The 18333-nt window shown below is 40.4% G+C and overlaps 1 protein-coding gene across 1 annotated transcript; it reads right to left on the reverse strand.

Moving 5' to 3' along the window:
• Positions 1-1241: 1241 nt before the first annotated feature.
• On the reverse strand, positions 1242-18025 carry SLC27A2 (solute carrier family 27 member 2). The gene is made up of 10 exons (XM_076347855.1): positions 17548-18025; positions 14300-14509; positions 12870-13028; positions 12217-12341; positions 8308-8502; positions 7870-7960; positions 6086-6284; positions 5379-5476; positions 2696-2826; positions 1242-1571 (listed from the first exon to the last, which is right to left on the reverse strand). The coding sequence occupies exons 1-10, from the start codon at positions 18023-18025 to the stop codon at positions 1395-1397; spliced, it is 1863 nt and encodes a 620-aa protein (XP_076203970.1). The 3' UTR covers positions 1242-1394.
• Between the last annotated feature and the right edge of the window lie 308 nt (positions 18026-18333).

An 18333-nucleotide genomic window follows, 5' to 3' on the forward strand; every position in this document is an offset into this window, starting at 1 on the left:
CACCTCTCTAAGAGGTTTTGCTGTATTAGGGCAATTTTAAAACTCCCCGAGTTTAAACATACAGCAGCCCTGCCATCCCATCTGTGTTAGCGAGTTACAGTGCACAGGAGGCTTTATGCAACCATGCTGCAAGAGCAGTTGCCCTCGCTAAGCACCTGTGGCCTTTCCCAGCATCACCTAAGGTCTGTAAAACGCAAGTGCGTGAGGAAAGAGAGTAGGAATGGTATTTCACCCTCTCTCGTATCAGAAGAACTAAGGGGCATTACAGAAGAAAGGGTCTCTATGCAGCGAACAAACTTACTGCTACAAGAGGCCAATGACTTTACATATTTTTTTAAAGAATAATTAATAAAATTGGGGGAAGAAAAATCTATTGAGGGCAGCTTTAAATTCAGAGATACTACTGTTGAGTCAGGAAGCATGATGATTGCTAGGAGATTATTCTGGGAAAGCACTGCGAGATGCTTGCTGCCGCCTTCACAGTTGTTTCCAGACATCTACACTCGCCCCATCTTGAAGGCAGCGTACTCGGCCGGATGGATCTTCAGCCTGACCCAGAACAACTATTCTCGAGTTCTATAAACAATGAGTCTGGTTAATCAGAACAATTTCCATACCTTCAGACAACATCAGCTAAACTCACACTGGGGTGTATTGAGGCATGTGTTACAAGGAGCAGTAAAATTTGGCCTGCTAGCCCTTTCTAGCAAGAACAGATTCATTTTATTCCATTCTGTAATATTTTTTGCCTTTTTTTAAATCCTAGGGAAGTCTAAGCCACGCTTTATTATGAAGTATCTGGCCGGCCATTACTCTATTTGCACCCGAAGGAAGATACGTTTTAGTTCTTATAAATTGTTCTCATTCTGTGTATGTGTTATTCGGTGCATAAAAAATAGGGGGGCATCTCTGCTGCAATGGATAAAAGTTAATGTAAGCATCTAACACAGACTTTTTTTGATCAGTTAATTTGAAACAACTGTAAGCTTCATTAATGGTCTTTTTAATGAGTTTTGTGTTTTGACTGAGGGATGCAATTTTTACTAATGCAGTGGATCGCCCTTTAAAATGAATAGAAATGAATTTGCATAAAGATGTCTTATATTGTACCCACTTTCACCTGCTTAGGTGCACAATATTAACATTCACAGCATTAATAATACATCCATGCACAGTAAGAAGGTAGGTAAGATTCAAAGTATGAAGGAGAGGAGAAGCCAGGCCAAGACACAAGTCAAGTTGGAGAAGTTCTGCTTTATTAAAACAATCTCACATTCACAATTTATTTCAGATACTGATATTTGCTAATATTAATAAATAGGATTTCCTGGCAAGGTTAGAGTAACAGATGCTTTAAAAACTAAATATTATAAAACAGATTTTTTTTTACGTGTTCACAATTTGAAGTCATGTTTTTTTACTGAGTTATAAATGTCCTGGGTCATTTGTACATACAGGTTTTCTTTGTCATCCAGGAAATATAGGCGATCTTTGATGACTGCTGGATTGAAACCCTCCTCCACTAGTTGTACTTTACGGTACTTAAAAGTTGCTGTAAGTTCAATGGCACTCTACAAAACAAAATTACATCTCTACTTATCAATGTCAGCATGTAATTGTGGGAATTGGACTAGATTTCCTAAATTCAAAGGGAATCGTATTTAAAGAAAACCCATACCGCACAGAAGTTGGAGCCTTACTAAGAGAGGTCTAAACTACCTGCATTCATCAGGTAACAACTGGACTGTGGAATACATGGGCCAGTAATTACTCTGAACGTAAGAAGTGCTGGGGCCACAGAAATGTTACTGAAAGGCTTACCTTCCTATTCCATTTAAATGAGGCGGGAAAAGACTCGTTTTCAGCTTTTAGTCAGAGAGAATCAAGGGGTTTATCCCAAAATTTATTTAATTATGTTCTCGGATCAAAAACCAGCAGCATTTTTCTCAGAAAAGAAGAGCAAAGAAAACGGCAGTTGGAGACTAGGCAAGACTCCCTGTATTTTACGTGGGATGGCAAGACCAACCGCTACCTTGACTGGTCAACTGTTTTGTTTGTCTAACTCAAAAGTTTAAAGATTGATTAAATAATTAGACATGTTAGTATCTCTGTGTTAGTCCTCTTGAATCATCTCAGTGAATACGCAACCTTTCTCAAAGGAGCAATTTTAAATAAATAACTTGAGAGGTACGGCGAGAGCGACATTCTTGCAACATTTTCCTTATTCAAGTCAAATTTCAGTTTAGAATTTGGCTATTTATTCACTGGTAGGATAAAAATCGAAGGCCTCTTGCAAAAGACAGCCCTCTTGCAAGCTTTTATTTGTGTGGGGATCTTTGTTTGGCACAGAACAGTCTGTAGACGGAGCTGCACTAAACTGAGAACACAGCTGTGTTACTGTGCTGAAGGAATCCACCAGGAAATGTATTTTCCACTAAGAGATCTTCCTGATTTTATACGTTAAAACGTGCCAGGTATCCTGTAGCTACTCATGCAACTTGGTTTTTTTCAGGCTGAACTGAAACATCTGGGTGCAGTTCTACTTTCACATTGGTAAATGACAAGAGCAAGTGCGAGACAAAAGAAGCCTTTTTGAAAATTGCTAGCCTAACTAGGAAGTCCATAGTCCTCATAGAAAAGAGAGAAAACACAATCCAGATAGACACACAAAAGCTGCTTAGGAACACTGCTTTACCTTAATCCTTATAAAGCGAGGTCTTGCGTAGTTTGGAAGGTGAGTGTTAACGTGTCTGTAAGTACTTTCTCCATTAAATTCACAGTTTTCCTTTAGTCGAATACATGCCATTCCTGTTCTGCCTTCATAACCTGAAGGAATAATGACAGCAAATAACTGTAGTTCATATCTCACTTTGAACTTCAGGCTAATCTCTCCCCCCGCAACAAGCGAACCCTTCTTTCTCAGCCGCTTTAGAAAAACATACTAACATATTTTCCTTTAGACATCTAAGTGATTAGATGTTCTTAGGGCTTCAGCATGCTAGATGCCAAACTCCTTTGAGAGCCTAGCATCAGAATTATAGATGGCAGACATTCTGAAAATCATCATCCTTTTGAAAGTCTTTGGAAAGACTTTGGAAACTCGGGTCTCAGTACTCTGAGGCAGAAGTCTGCCTGCAGCAGCGTTTAACTGTGTGGGTTAATTTACTTTACAATAAATCATGGTAAATCTGCTTGTACTTGTTGTGCTGACAAGCTCATCCATGCAGAAAGAGGACAGAAAGGAGTAAGACCCAAGTTTACCATTGTTTATTACCATATGAATGATTAATTAAGTGCTGCAAAAATCCAAGTACTTGAGATTTTTTTTACTTGATTTACATACTGAGAGGGCTTCTTCCCTCCCCTTTTGGTGGCTGAGGGATGGGACACCATTTAAACACAAACCTTTTGGTGTTCCTTCTGTTTTCTGGGATTACAGGTAATGCAAGAAGAAATAGGTAATACTCTTATAGGAAGTTTTACATCAGGACCATATGAATGCTTTCACAGACCTGTGTACAGGAGGACGTGAAAATGGAAAGTAACATCTAATGCTTAAAGAAAAGCAGAGCACAAGCATATGATAATTTAAGATTGTTCTTTAGTTTGAGTCTTGTTTCTGTTTGTCTTTAACACCATGTACTGACGACACCTGGCATTCCAATTTGTTCATTCAAAATCTGGAGTGTTGAATTCATGAGTTCTCAGGTGACGTATACTATCGCCCCCAGCTGCATTATTAAAGTACAAATATTTCTGTGCCATGTAAAACAGAAAAAAAAAATACACAATCCACCCAGTTCTTACACAAATGTAAGGCAAGAACTGGTTTGAACAATATTTTTTTTTCCCATAAAGTTGATCTACAATTAGGTATTAACACCTCTTCTATGTGGTTTTACAAAAGCACTGAGAATAAGAGTATCTCTTCCTCATCTCCTAGAGTGCAATCTAAGAAATACATAAAGAACTCTAGACTGTTTATATTGTTACCTTTCCTTTTAAATGTCTCCTAGGGCAGCTGTGTGTTTATCCCTACCACAAAGCAACTGAAAACAGTGATTTAAAGAGAGAGGCTTTAATTTTAGATTAATAGGTGTAGCAGAGACATACATGATTAGTAAAAAGTTTATTTATTTGAATTAAATTCCCTATTCTGATAGACCATTTTGGTTTACAAACAGCCTTGTTATTCTAGCCTCAAACACTGGGCATTTCTAGTCTCATGTCTTCCACTCTTAGCAGAGGAAATAGTGAGTGGATCATAACGTTACCAGAATCTCTCACGTGTTGAATGGTGGAAGGAAGTGGTGGATGTAGGAAGAGCAGCGTCTCTAACATGCCTTTCAATTCCAAAATACTAAATTGTCACTGATGTGACCCATGTTACGATATACCGTAGTCTGGAAGCCTTTCTGGAAAAGTGATACCTGTTAACCTAATTAATATATATATCTGTTGTACCTGTTAATATATCTGTTAACTTAGTTAATAGGGGCTCCAAAATTCCTCCTCCTCCTCAGACTACTCTAAGGGCATGCAATGTATTATGTCACCTAGTCCAAACCACTTGCGCAAGCATAACTAGGGATTTCAACCAAATCTAACCTTGTTTGTTTGATTTCAGATCCCTACATTACACTGTAAGAATGGTTCCATTTTAACTGTCCATCACAACCCAAATGCAGTGAGGAGCTAGATGGGAGTCCTGCGGATCGTGGGTAAGTGAGAAACGTGGACAGAGAGGTACCTCCAAAATACAGGACAAGAAAGTAGAGTAAAGCTCTCTGATCCCTCTTTTGTCTTCCAGTACCTCTGGGAATCTGCCTTTAGCAGCAGTGCCTCTCAAATTTAAAAAAAAAAAAAGGAAAAAAAAAAAGCTGCCATAAGCGCTTAAAGAGTTCATAAAAGTTCAAAGATTTCACAGATTTTTGAGGAGCAGAAAAAAGGCAGTAAACGTGTCAGAACTTCTTGCATTCCTTCAGATTGTTAAAGAAAGGTGAAAAAGGGAGGAATCAATTTCTCAAGTGACGTTCTTGTTCTTCTAGAAGTTCAAGTCTATTTTGTTTGTCCCACTCTACAGTAATTGCTGAGCTATATTCCTGTAAAAGACACAATGTTTATATCCAGTTGCTTAACTGCAAATGTTCCTCCATTCTCCTGTTAGTATTCTTGTCATACTACGTTAATATAAGCTTTGGCTATGTTTTTTTTTAGCTAATTAATATTGCATATTCCAATGATGGAATGTATCAAATGTAGCTTACGAAAAATAAGCTGAAGTAGGGCTACCTATACTCTGCAGTCCAGTATATTGATACTTTGTTAAGGTATTAAAAAATTCTTTTGTTGAAATACTTCAAGTACTTCACTCATACCTGGAACAGATACTCCATATACAATAACTTCTTGAACGCAGTCAATCAGTCCTAAAACATCTGCAACTTCCGTTGTAGAAACGTTTTCCCCTTTCCACCTGGAAAATACGCAGTCAATGGTCATGATTTCTATGTGTATTACATCTCATGATCTCCAGCGTTTTAACGTCTGACTTTACAACGGGCTGAGCACTGAGCTTGAGATCAGAAAGCACTTTTGCACTACAGCAAGGAACTTGGTATCAAAAGTAGAGAAAAACATGCCGCAAAGTTCAACAACGCATTCTAGATTACTAAAATCTCAGAAGAATTTAACGCACTCAGTTTAATCATGCTTAAAAGGGCCCTAAACAAACAAAACCCCAAAATATTACTTCCCATAGATTCCATCCCAGGCTTTATGCTTTCTGAGTTTTAAAAGTGTAGTGAATGTGAAACCACAATGGTTTTGCTCTATGAATGTGACTGGTTTCTGACGGTTCAAAATAGCATTCATTCATCACCCTGAACTGAACCTCTTGTAGGCTCTGTGTGTAACTGTGAACGCGATAAAATACAACCGGGAAGGTGACTTGGAGTCCTCTCTTTTTCTGATTGAAGTCAGAGAAATTCCTCTTCGTCAGTCAGTAGGAAATACTGGATATGAATTCAAACCTGAGAATGAGTCAGAATTTTCTCATGGCAAGCATTTAAATAAATAAACTAACCGGAATGTGTCTCCAGTTCGATCATGGAAATAAATGAAGTTATCATTGTCGATCACTAAAAGATCACCGCTATTAAAATATAAATCCCCTTTTTGGAAGACATCTCTTAATTGTTTCTTCTCTGTTTGCTGTTTTGCTCCTGCATAGCCACTAAATGGTGCATATTGGGTGATTTTGCAGATCAGTAGTCCAGGTTTACCTATGAAGAGGAAAAACATTTGTTTAAAAAGCACAGCGTAAATTGCCAAAAAATAACTGATTTTCGTTACATCAGTGAAGTTTGCAGATGTTACAGAGTTATTTGAGAATTTTGTCATAATCACAATCTTTTAAAATCAGTTGTGGAGGTACAGATTGAGTTTCACCTTGTCCTCTCAATTCACTAGCCCTCAAAAATGCCCGTAGGTAATACAATTTATCACCTGCTTGTATTAATGCAGCGGAACAGAATCTGAGGTCTTGTCTGGTAAGCGGAAAACAGTTGCCCAGTTTCTCTAGACAGCCTCATAAACCTCAGTTTGAAACACCTGACTCAACAGGAGCTGTGTCTACAAAGGAAACTCACACATGGCATCATCTTTAGAAGGTGACCATCGGTACGGGCTACTTCCACATAACTCAGTTGGCGTGGGGCAGCCTTACCCCTCAACCAAAAGATTCAGTTGGATTTAGGAACCAAATATTGGGGTTCATCTCGCTTACTTTGAATGCAAAATAGACCAAAAGGCTCGTTAGTATGTTCTTTAGTCTTTCATGTGCTAGAGTGGGAATAGTTTATGAAGGGAGCAGGAACACCTATATGTTTATGTAAATTGAAACTCAACCCCACCTTATATAGAGCTTTGCGTGGATGTTACACACCGGAGCGAATTTTCTCTCTAAACAAAATAAACTACAGTCTGTTCCCATCAAGCCTGGGATTCTACATTTGCTCATGGGTTTCTCTCTTACACTGCAGATATTTTCCACGTCTCTGCAGTTCAGCAACTTAAACATTGGGTGCATTTATATAAATATGGAATATATGTGTGCACATCCCTCCTCATCCCAACTCAAGAGACTGCGTAGGGCGAGCTGGCATAGGAGAGTACGCCTATGGGGCAGACACTCTTAACGTAACTGGTATATTCCTCAGCAATGAGAATTTAACACGGGGGGTAACCTGTCCACCTGTTCCCTTACGCACAGAGAAGATGAGCATTTCTGTCCTCACTCGCAGTAATGACTACACGTGTAACAGAATGCAACAAAATCAAAAAGTATCACAAGAATCTGGTTTAAACACAGGTTTGCCTGTGCCAATATATAAACCCCTCCTACGAAAACTGGTATTAAGATATATTATTAAAAAAAAAAGTATTTTCATGTGTGCTTTCTCTATTGCCAATGGCAAAAAGCTTCAGCCACTGCTGGAAAAGAGAACTACTTTCTATTTTGCAAATGTTTCTTTAGTGGCATGTTAAGTACAAAGTCTGAGAAGAATTAAATAGCTCCTGCTGAAAGTCAAGATCTGTACTCAAAAATGTTAGCGTGTCCATTATTAAAACTAGACAAGTTATTAAAATCTAAGTATGCAGATGCTGCATTCCCCACTGTACTTTACCTTTCTGTTAAGCTGTATTGCAATAGTATGTGATTTGTTACGTATTTTCTAACTTGTATTTAAAACCCTGGCTTACTCAATGGCAATTCTTAGCATCTTTCCAGATAGAAGTGATGCAAAGAGATGTAATTTTAAAAAGTAAATACCTTTCTGAAATTTTTTAAAGGAGTTAAGTTTTTACCTTTGGGAACTCTTATGCAGTATCCATTTTCATCTCGGACTGGTTCATCTTTCTCTACGTCATATTTAATCAGTTCATAGCGTAAGATTTTCTAGTGAAAATTTGCAAAATGTATACACACATGAATATTCAATCTTTGAAAAATATTTTCAGAATTATACTACATAGTCAGCTTTCTATTTAACGGGAGCCAAATGCATCACATTTCAACCAGATGTGTTGAGTCTAAATGTTCTTTTGCCTGAACTAGCAAGAGATATCTGGATATCTAGCATGGGCAGCTACAGACTGCACCTGGGGAGAATCTTCTCCCTAAACAAATTCGTAACTGAGCCTTGGGTTCTTCCCAACTTTTCACACAAGTGGCCTGGTATATGCCCTTGGCAATACACCAAACTTCACCAAGGACAAAACGCCAGGTTTTGTTGTTATTCTTACCTTCTGCAGGCAGTTTACTCTTCCCACTGCACCAATTTTTCCAGTGTAATTAACAAAAGAAATGTTTCCTTCAGTCGATGCGTAAAACTCCAAAATACTAATATTTCCAAATCTTCGGATAAATTCCCTCCAAACATCAGCCCTTATTCCATTTCCGATGGCAAGTCTGACTTTGTGATCCTGATCGTTGTTTCTCTAGAAAGAAGAAACAGTCATGACTTCACACTTCTGCTGAGCGAAAGCAGAATTTGTACTTCTGGAAAACTCTGAAGGAAACTTTAGACTAAAAGTATTGAGCATATTCTGAAGCAGAATGTGTGCAAACATTTTATGTTAATTTATATACAGTTAAGTTCATGATTTTGACGCGGAAAAGGAAATTACTGAGCAAGTTAGGCTATATATCTAACTGTAGTTAGTAGTTAACTTGATTTGGATGAAGACAGGAACAAATAATTCCAGGTAGAAAGCCAGAATGAAACTCAGGCACCATGTTAAACTATTTTGTTTGTAAGCCTTGTGGTGACTATCTGCAGAAGAGTGTAATTTACCCTGAATTCAGCAAAATATTTGCAGGATTTAAAATGGTGTTTGGGTGGAAAGGAAATCCCTTCTGCCATTCTAAGTGCAGGATTGGGCCTGCTAAAAATTCTATTACCACACTTCATATCACTTTTAATAGTGCTATTAACTCTTTCTGTTTACACAATAAAGTGATAAAGACATAGTGAGGATGGCAGTCCATTTATGCCTTCTCTTAGATGTTTATATTTATCCTCAACAATAGGAAGTACTGAACTGGGTCAGACACTTGTAATTCATAAACGTATCTAATGTGCTAATGAGTAACAATAGCCTGAGAGAATTTTAGCAAAATATGGAAAGACTCTTTTGTCCCACTTCCTGCCGCCTTCTCCAACTGTTTCTTGTATTACATAATTTAATAGTATTTTAAGGCACAAAGAGTCTTTTTAAATATATATTGGCTTCTTAACTTGGAATACTTTGTTGAAAGAGTAAGACTATTCTATCAGCAACAGACTGGAATATGTATTTGTGCAGAGTAAGTACGTTGGCTCTATGTTTTTCAGGAAATACAGTGCAGCGGGCAATGCAGTAGATGGTCGAAGCAGAAGATGAACACGGAACACTGGAATTGCAAAATTCTCTTTCAAGGAGCAATTCAAGAGAGAAATCTGGCCATTAAGACAAACATGGATTGGTCTTATAGTGTCATATTCCCAGAAAAGACAAAAAAATGCCACAATAAAGTGGCTACAATTTTTAAGTACTGTAAAACTTTCATTTTAATTTGGACTTCAGTCATATCACTTCTGGATTATTACTGCTTTTCTGCAGAATAGTCTAGAAACGGATGTTTAAATTTAATCTAAAGAACAAATACATTAATATATAGTCCTTGCTGTGATATTGAGAGATCTGCCATTAACGTGTTAGCACAGAACCAAGCTTAAATTAGAACAATGAAATCTGCTGAAATTCTGCATAGTGTCTAAATGACTTGCTGTTCACTTTTTATAAAATCTTTGTGTGTTGTAGATGATGCTCTACAACACCGTACACAATATCTTAGTCTCTCATGAGAGAGACTCCGGTTGATTGGGCATTTATACATCTGAGCTTAAACATTTTATTTTGAAATGATTCACTGGGGACAGGATGCTGCTTGGATCCACATTGTCCCTCATCTTTTGTTGTTCTTAAGTCTGTATTTTCAATCTTTCTTTCCCGTTTGCTTAGGCAGATAAAGAAAATTTGTTATTTAGCCATTAATTAGTCACAGTTAATGAAAGGAGGAAGGACGGACTTAATGATTCACCCTTATGGTGATTTCTATAACACTTGGACTGTTCATTTGTTCTGAAATGACTACATAAGTTAGCTGGAAATACAATCAGACAGAAAACTGACACACATTGAGTTTTTTTCTTCTGTGGATATGAAAAGGAAAGAAATGATAGCATAGATAAAAATTACTAGCACAATAAGGAAGTTCAACAGTGAAACGGCATTAGTTAAGACAGATGACACCCTACATCAGTGTGGATCTTGCTTATACTGCCAGTTCCTCATGGAAAAGACTGTCTCTCCGTTAGATCTGCACTAGCAGGCCAAGGTCTCTTGGCACCACAACAGTTTAAGTAATAATATCCATTCTGTCAAGTTCCTGCATTCTGAAAATGTTAATCCCGTCCTTCTGGGAGACTTGTGCACTCAAAGTAGCACGCATATGGGTACATGGCATCAGATATTAAGCTTATAAACCTTGCTTATGTAAAGGTGTTTTCTCTACTCGTGTTGAATTCTATGTACTGCGTAAACAAAAAGCCTTATATTAAATAACGAAAGCTAAGCTACCTGTCTCTGTCTTAAAATCTGGCCGTTGTAGATAAGCAGCCTGTAATCTGTAAGACAGCCTCAAATACTACTCAGCTGCATCATTCAGTGGGCTTCAGATTCAGCCATTCATGTTATTTCTTACTAACAGGTCACTTTAATGGTTAAGCTAAATGTCTCTGTGTGGCTAGCATTACCAAACTCACCCCATTTGGGAACTAATTTATACTTGGCTGGCAACTGTACACATCTTTGAAATACTGGTTGAATTCAGGAATTTACAGAGTATGCCCTGTGACTCAGTTATATTTGCGCGTGCATGCATGCTATGAAGAAACACAACTCTACCAAAAATGAGTATATTAGCTCATTCTTTAAGCTTATTTTCCTAAAAAACATTCTGTATGAAAGGAAATAATCTAGTTTTTCACTTTTCCCCCTATTTTATTTATACCAGTTGAGTATTGGCTAATTACGAGTACTTTGCTAATTGGGATTTTCCATGAACTGCAGGACTGACATGTAACTTATCACCACCCTTAACTGTATGTTTCAAGTGCCCAGTTTCTTTAACTCTGTTTAAATCTCCTCCACCCACACTTTTTGATTAAAACTAGTGGCCTAATCCAGAGGCCAAGTCTTCCGATTATTATAAAACCTTATTTTATTAACTGCTGATCTTGGGCTAACAACTCATGAATAAAGTAATACAAAGCATAGCAGAATCTTGCTTAGATACCTAATTCCTGAGGAATCCTACTGATTTCCAGTGAAGTTATTTCATATCTCTGTAACTGACATCAGAATGAAACCTCTGTGTATTTGATATTTTGCGCGCACACACATAAATTACTAAGAAACTGCGGACCTGATTCTCTGTTCTGGCTTACGGTTATCAAATGGTGCTAGGAAGACTGATTGATACCACCTTTGTTCTTACTAAATTCTAACTGCAGCTCACTAGGCCTACCTCTGTGAAAGTCATTTCATGCAAACACATTTTTGAAATTAAGGATTAACTAATACGATTGCAGGGATCTCAGCAGGAAAGCGCCTAAGAATAGGTACCCTATGAAGACAGTATGTTAAGTGCTTCTTCAGAGGGGGCACTCTTTAAATAATCACCTTAACACTTTCACCTGGGGATCACCTGACTATCTTGGGTTAGGACATCTTAGCTACAAAAACCCCAAAACTCACATTGCCCAAAACACAGGTCCACTGGTTCCTAGAGAACCCCTCATTTTTGGTTTGCAGCTGGAGTGCTCGTATAAAGTAAGTGTTTTCTCTATCCCTTTTAACAGAATGTCAATTAATGGATTGTCATTGTTCCACTATTCAACAGAATGATTAATTCAAGCCAAAAGCTCCTTTTTTTTTTTTTCCTTGAAAAAAGTTCCACGTTAGTATGCAATGAGATTACAGACCTCATTAGGGAAGGTTTTCGTTGGGCTTTTTTCCCCCCCTCCCCTTATGATTAGATTTTAAGCATAATATAACAAATATTCCCAGTAATTTAATTAGCCAAAAAAGAAAGGCAGTTAATGTTACCCGTGGCACACTGCATAGATACCGAAGCACTTCCCCAATATACTGTATCACTGTTACGTTATATTTTCTGCAATCATCCCAGAACTGGCTTGCTGAAAATCTGGCACGCAAAACAATAGTTGCACCTGTGTAGAAAGAAGTAAAACAAATAACAGAAGGAACAATTCTTATTGTATCATAAGACCGTACAGAATTTCTTAGCACAACATTGTAGAAAACTTGTAGAATTAGGGTTATATAGCTTTTGGAAGTATTCTTCCTAAAACGTATTGAAATACAATCCATGCTGAATAATTGGTTTACTTTCTATTTCTATTCATCAGAAGTTAAAGGCTATTATTGTGGATGAAACTCTGTACTAATCTACCCTGAAACTGTGCAAAGAGCTGTCATGTAAGATAGGATATATCCTGTTTGTCCAGGTGATGAAATAAAATTTGTATAGGGTGAAGATCTGTGCGAGTCATACGAAGGCAACAGAGAAACGAGAATGTCTCTTGACTTACGGAATTTCTGGTAACAGAGACATGTATAACCAAGTATTTCATCTCAAAGTGTGGTAGCTAGGGAAAGGCTTACTCTATTCGTGATCATATCTGTGCATGAACTCTGCACAGTAACATGTTCATTCATCCTAGTCAAGTGCACGGTACCTTTCATGATACATCCATGGACTCCAACGAGGAGGGCAGAGCTATGATAGAGTGGCAGAGCAGTATACACAATATCTTCCGAGGTAACATTGCCAGCATCAAACAAACCACAAGCTAGCATTATGCGTTCGTGGTTAATCACTGCAGCTTTGGGAAGACCTGTTTAAAGTCACGTAGAAAGGTGTGTAACTTCATTTGAACAATAAACATAGTAAGACCAGTCGGTTTCACAAGGGCTTAAGAAAAGATTTTCTCTCATTCACTGACGCAAGCGGCAATTCCAGAGTTCAGGGAGGTACGCAGCTTGTGTCTACGCAACACACTGGCGTTTAGTCTTAGTGAGGATATATCTTCCCACATGTAACTTTTAGGTGATTACCCCCCATTAAGTGCCCAAATTCCCAATACTATTGTACCCAGGAATAACAAGTACCTAGAGAACGAGGAAGTGGGATTTGGAGCATGCTGAGCAAAGGGAATGGAAATGCTAAAACAGAGGTTAATCTCAGATCTTGCATGTCTCCTGGAATTAGGTATCTCCTTGCAGCTCTGAATCGCTCTAGGCGAAACTGGAATTCATACTACAAAATCTCTTCTTGGTTTCCCATCAGATACAGTTGAACTGATTACTTGCTGAAACAGATGCTAGAAGGCAAAATGACGGTAGTGCTTGCCTATTCTGTAAGAACAGGGATGTTAGAGCCCTTAAGAAGGATGAAGGACACCCGAGTTATTTGTCTTCTGCAGCCCAAATAGGATTCAGATTTGTACTTCCTCCCTACCAGGGGAGTTCCTGCCCTAAGAGGCTCAAAGACTGAGCTAGTGTGGAGGCATACCCTGCTCTTCCTAATGAAGCTGTAAGTTTGAGCGCCTTCAGGCATTGTCTTCATCTTCATCCTTGTCACCCAGTTTCTGCTGTGGCTAAGTGCTCTTAACGCTAGATGCCTTTATGTAGGACAGGTTGCAGCTCCTATACCACCTGCAGTTTTGCAGGGTGGCTATGACTAGCTGTATTTTGTGCTGCCCTCGCTATTTTTGGTATTCTGACACCCAAAACCTTACTGGCCAGCATTTAGAGTTCATGATCCAAAGATACTGAGTGTAAGGTGGGTGCCAAGACACATACCTAGGCCCGCAGTGTCTCCAGGGATAAGAGACAGCAGATGTCTAGTGACCTTACTGGCATAAAACTTGTATGTTTAACTGGCTTTTACTTCAGTCCCTCCCCCCAGATTTAGTGCTTAAAGTCAGCCTGTATTCTACGTGCTTTTTGGTTTTAGATACAGGTATAAAATCTTCAGTTTCCTGAGGGGGAATGAATGAGAGTAAGAATTAACGTGAAGTAACAGATTCTCTTTCCTTACTATAAAATCACAATGTTGGGAGCAATGTGTGGCCTTCCATATAGAGTTTTTGTGAATTTATATTACCTGTAGTACCAGAAGTGTAAATGTACATGGCAGGAGTTTTAAAGGTTATATCTGATCTCCAGGACAACGGAGTAGGCTCATCTGAAGCAGCATCTACTTTATCAAGAAAGCTCTCAGCCCCTTCTGTAGCAGATGTCTTGCTTAAGTAATAAACTTTAACATTTTCTTTCTTCAAGAATGGCAGTATTTCTTCAACAGCTTCCTTCAATTCTTAAAGAGGAGAGAAAAAAGTATTATAAGAAAATTCTGTATTGTTCTGTGAACTATACTATCAGCGCATCAACTTTGGCTCAGCAGCTTTCATGTTTAGCTGCTGTTGGAGAGAGAAATGCTCAAGTCACTTCAGAATCCAGCAAAAAGGACTGAAGAGGAACAGTGTCTCCCCGCAGAACTGGGAGTGATTTGATTTGATCTAATTTTCTGCAGCAGGAACAGAATTGCAGAGGAGCAATCCAAGCACACCTCCTCTTGCCCGCAGACCCTGCGGGAGCATACCCCTGGCATCACTAGCTCGTTGCTACCTTCCCTCTCCACCGTGGGGAAATGCCTCACCTGGCAAGTGCCCACACAAGGTTAGGTGCTGCTTAAATCACCACTATGTTTGGTGCATAACGATGAAACTCATCTTTCTCAAGTCCCAACACAACTGGAAGAAACACTGAAAAGCAGAATGAAGAGTGACTTAGTAAGTAGTGGTACTACTGAAGCCTGGACTCCTAGATAGGCATAGGGAGAGGCAGAACACAACCGTCTCCTACACGTGTCTTGATTAACCCCAGTTCTCCTCATATTCCTTCTGGTATCTCCAACCAACAAGAAAGCATGATTTCAGTTATGTGCAATGAGTAGGCTAACTCCCTGCATGATCAAGTCCTGCCTGCCTTTCTCTTATTGAAGCAGTAATGCAGGTCTCTCTCCTCTACTCACCGCCAGTTTCCACCAAGTTGGAAAGATACAGTCATCCCTGACACTTTTATTCCCTTAAGAAGCTGCATAATTGGATAATGGGTTCAAGTGAAGGTGACCAGAGAGCTGATGCAATTTTATATACCTTGTTTCTTTAGGAATCCAGACTAAAAGCCTTCCAACTCACAGGCACTTTTACTTGAATAGATAATCCACAGAATTTAAAATGATCCTCAACACCAATTTCACTGAAACATCGTAATAGAAAATTTGCCATAACATGTAATTTATTTTTTACCACTTCTATTTTATTTCAAAGCAAAGAATAAATTAAATATTATTAAATCAACAAATCTCTGAGGCAATTTAATACTGAAAACTAAATGTTATGGAAATTATATCTCCACACTAATTGACTAGATAAAGCCAAGATCCACTTCAGAAGTTTTTCTCAGCTGCACAAAAGCAGTAACTTTAATAAAAGCATTACCTTCTCAAGCCTGGCAGGCTCTGGAATTCCCCATCAAACAATTCTGTACCTCTGCTGTAACTTTGGTCCAAAAAACATCCTGGGATTACCGTGGGTGCCCTTTAGCCACTGAGCTACTCATGAAAAGCTAATGAAGGCTTCTTTTAGTGAACAGGTAAGGAAATCTCAAAAATATTAGCGCAGCCTGGCCTGTCTTCCTTTGTTCCACCTACGCTCTCCAGCATTGCACAGATGCTGGACTGCACAAAGAATAAAGCTGGGTGGGAGGAGAGTTCTGCTCCTTAGACACTATCAGGCATGACGGAGATAAAATAAGGCCTTTTATGCAAGTATCTAATGAGGTGGCACCTTAGAGATAAATAACCCCCAATAAACTTTCACTGAGATAAATAACCCTCCAATAAACTTTGAAATTCATTATTTTATTGGAGGTATAAGTAACTTTAATGACATATAAACTGTATTAATGAATTCAGCGTATTTCTGAACTTATCTGTGCAAGCACACAGACAGGATCTCATGTGGTGGTAAGTTCTGGTAACACAATATTTATATTCTGCATGGAGTAGCAAGATAATAAAGGATGAAACTTAATAAGGACAGAGAGAATAAAGGTCCAACAGAAAAGACCTAGACTTCTTTCCTCTCCTGATGTCCAGCAATCATTAGTGGAGTCAAGCATGTAGTAAATTTTTATGAATAAGGCTCAATTTTTTTTCTTTTTTTTTTCCTCAGAGCTGAAGGCTTTTTTAGAAAATTTGAGGCAAGTATGTTATAGAAGGAGGAAAAATACATTTCCTATCCTACACAATAGCTTTTCCCACATATGCCACTAACCCAAATACTGATTAATTTTGAAAGTTCAAAGATTGCACAGAATTTATTCTCAGTGAGGCAGAAATTTATCACGAAAGGAGAAAATTTCATTTGAACTCCTAAAGTTTTGGGGCATATAAAACACTTCAGTTACATACAAAAGATAAGTGAGTTCAACTAGCTAAGCTGAAACGGAGTACATATTCATGTCAAAGTTGTTAACTCTGGGCAGATAAAGAATATCTTTTGACTTCCCATATGGTCAGTCATTCATACTGCATGTATGCACATACATACAAATATGCATAAAATAGGCATGAAATAAAGTCTTTGCTCTATATGGAACAGAATGCAGCTCTCCATTTAAAACATACTCATATGTTTTAAATACATATGAGTATGTTTCGGCATACTCATATGCCGAAGCCTCTTTTCTACGGAAAAGGAATATGGTTTGTCTATGTGGGTTTATGCCTCTTTCTTTGAACTGAAACCAGACAAAAGCTTTTACGTAGACTGCCACCACCTTCACGCGTCTAAGTCGCTGTCCAGCTGCAGCAAGAGGATTCTTCTGCATTACCTTGTTTATTTCTGATTTGGACATTTGTGTGAACGTAACTGTGAATTAATCCTGTTGTTTATGATTGAGGGCTATTTTATTTCTAGGTCTTCGTTACCCTTATCAAACAGCTAACAAGGTATCGGAGCTCAGTGCTCACATCTTGTACAGGAGCTGAAAATGAGAACACACTGCAAATCCTTTGGAAACCTCGTCCTTTCATCTGGTCTGAAGCAACTTCTCAAATCCCCAAATTCACCTTTAGAGGACGGGACGCGATGGGAGGAACGTGTCCCTCCGCCCCAGCCCACCCCCGGCGCCTCCCGGGCGAGGCCCGAGGGGGGAAAAGGCGGCGCTGCTTCCCGACGAGCCCGGCGAGGAGCCCCGTCACCGCGGGGGGGGGGGGGGGGGGGCAACCTAGAAGGGCCCCGCGGCTCGGCCCCGCTCCCCGCCGGCCGGGGCCGGTGCTTTCCTCACCTGGGGCCGCCAGCAGCACGGTGGCCGCGCTGCTCTGGAAGCAGCGCAGCAAGGACGCGGCCCTGACGTTGGAGTTGAGGCAAGCCACGGCGCAGCCCAGCTTGGCGCAGCCCAGCCAGACCCAGACGTAGGCGGGCCGGTTGCCCATGAAGAGGGCCAGGCAGCCGCCCGCCCGCAGCCCCGCGGCGTTGCGCAGCGCCCGCGCCGCCTGGCTGCTCCGCCGCTCCACCTGCTCGTAGGTGGAGACCTCGTCGCCGAAGAGCAGCAGCGGCTTGTGCGGCGTCCGCCGCGCCCGCCGCGCGAAGACGTCCAGGAGGGTGCTGGCGGGACGGCGGGCGCCGGCTCTCCGCGCCCTCCTCCCTACCCGCGCCATCGTGAGGGCGAAGCGTAGGTCCTGGAAGAAGTAGGGCCAGGCGCGGCGCAGCAGCAGCGGCAGGAGCAGCAGCCCCGCCAGCGCGGTGCACAGGGCGGGCAGCATGCCGCCGCCGCCCCGTCCCTTCCCGCCGCTCGGGCGCAACCGGTGCGCCTCGCGCCGGGCGGGGGCGGAACCACCAACGGCCGCGCCTCGCGCCTAAGGAGGGACGGGGAGAGCCAACGGCCGCGCCCGCCTCCTCACGGCCCCAGGGCGGCGAGCGCCGCTCGTGCCGCGCCACGTCAGGTGCTGACTGAACCCCGCACTCGGTCCTTCCTCCCAGGCTTCAGTGCCCCCAGAAGAGTTGTCTAATTTGATGGCAGTCGCTCCCCGCCGTAATTAGAGGGCCTGCTTGATGAGGGAATGGAAGCGCG

This window comes from Aptenodytes patagonicus, chromosome 10 (assembly GCF_965638725.1).
Source record: "Aptenodytes patagonicus chromosome 10, bAptPat1.pri.cur, whole genome shotgun sequence".
Lineage (NCBI taxonomy): Eukaryota > Metazoa > Chordata > Aves > Sphenisciformes > Spheniscidae > Aptenodytes > Aptenodytes patagonicus.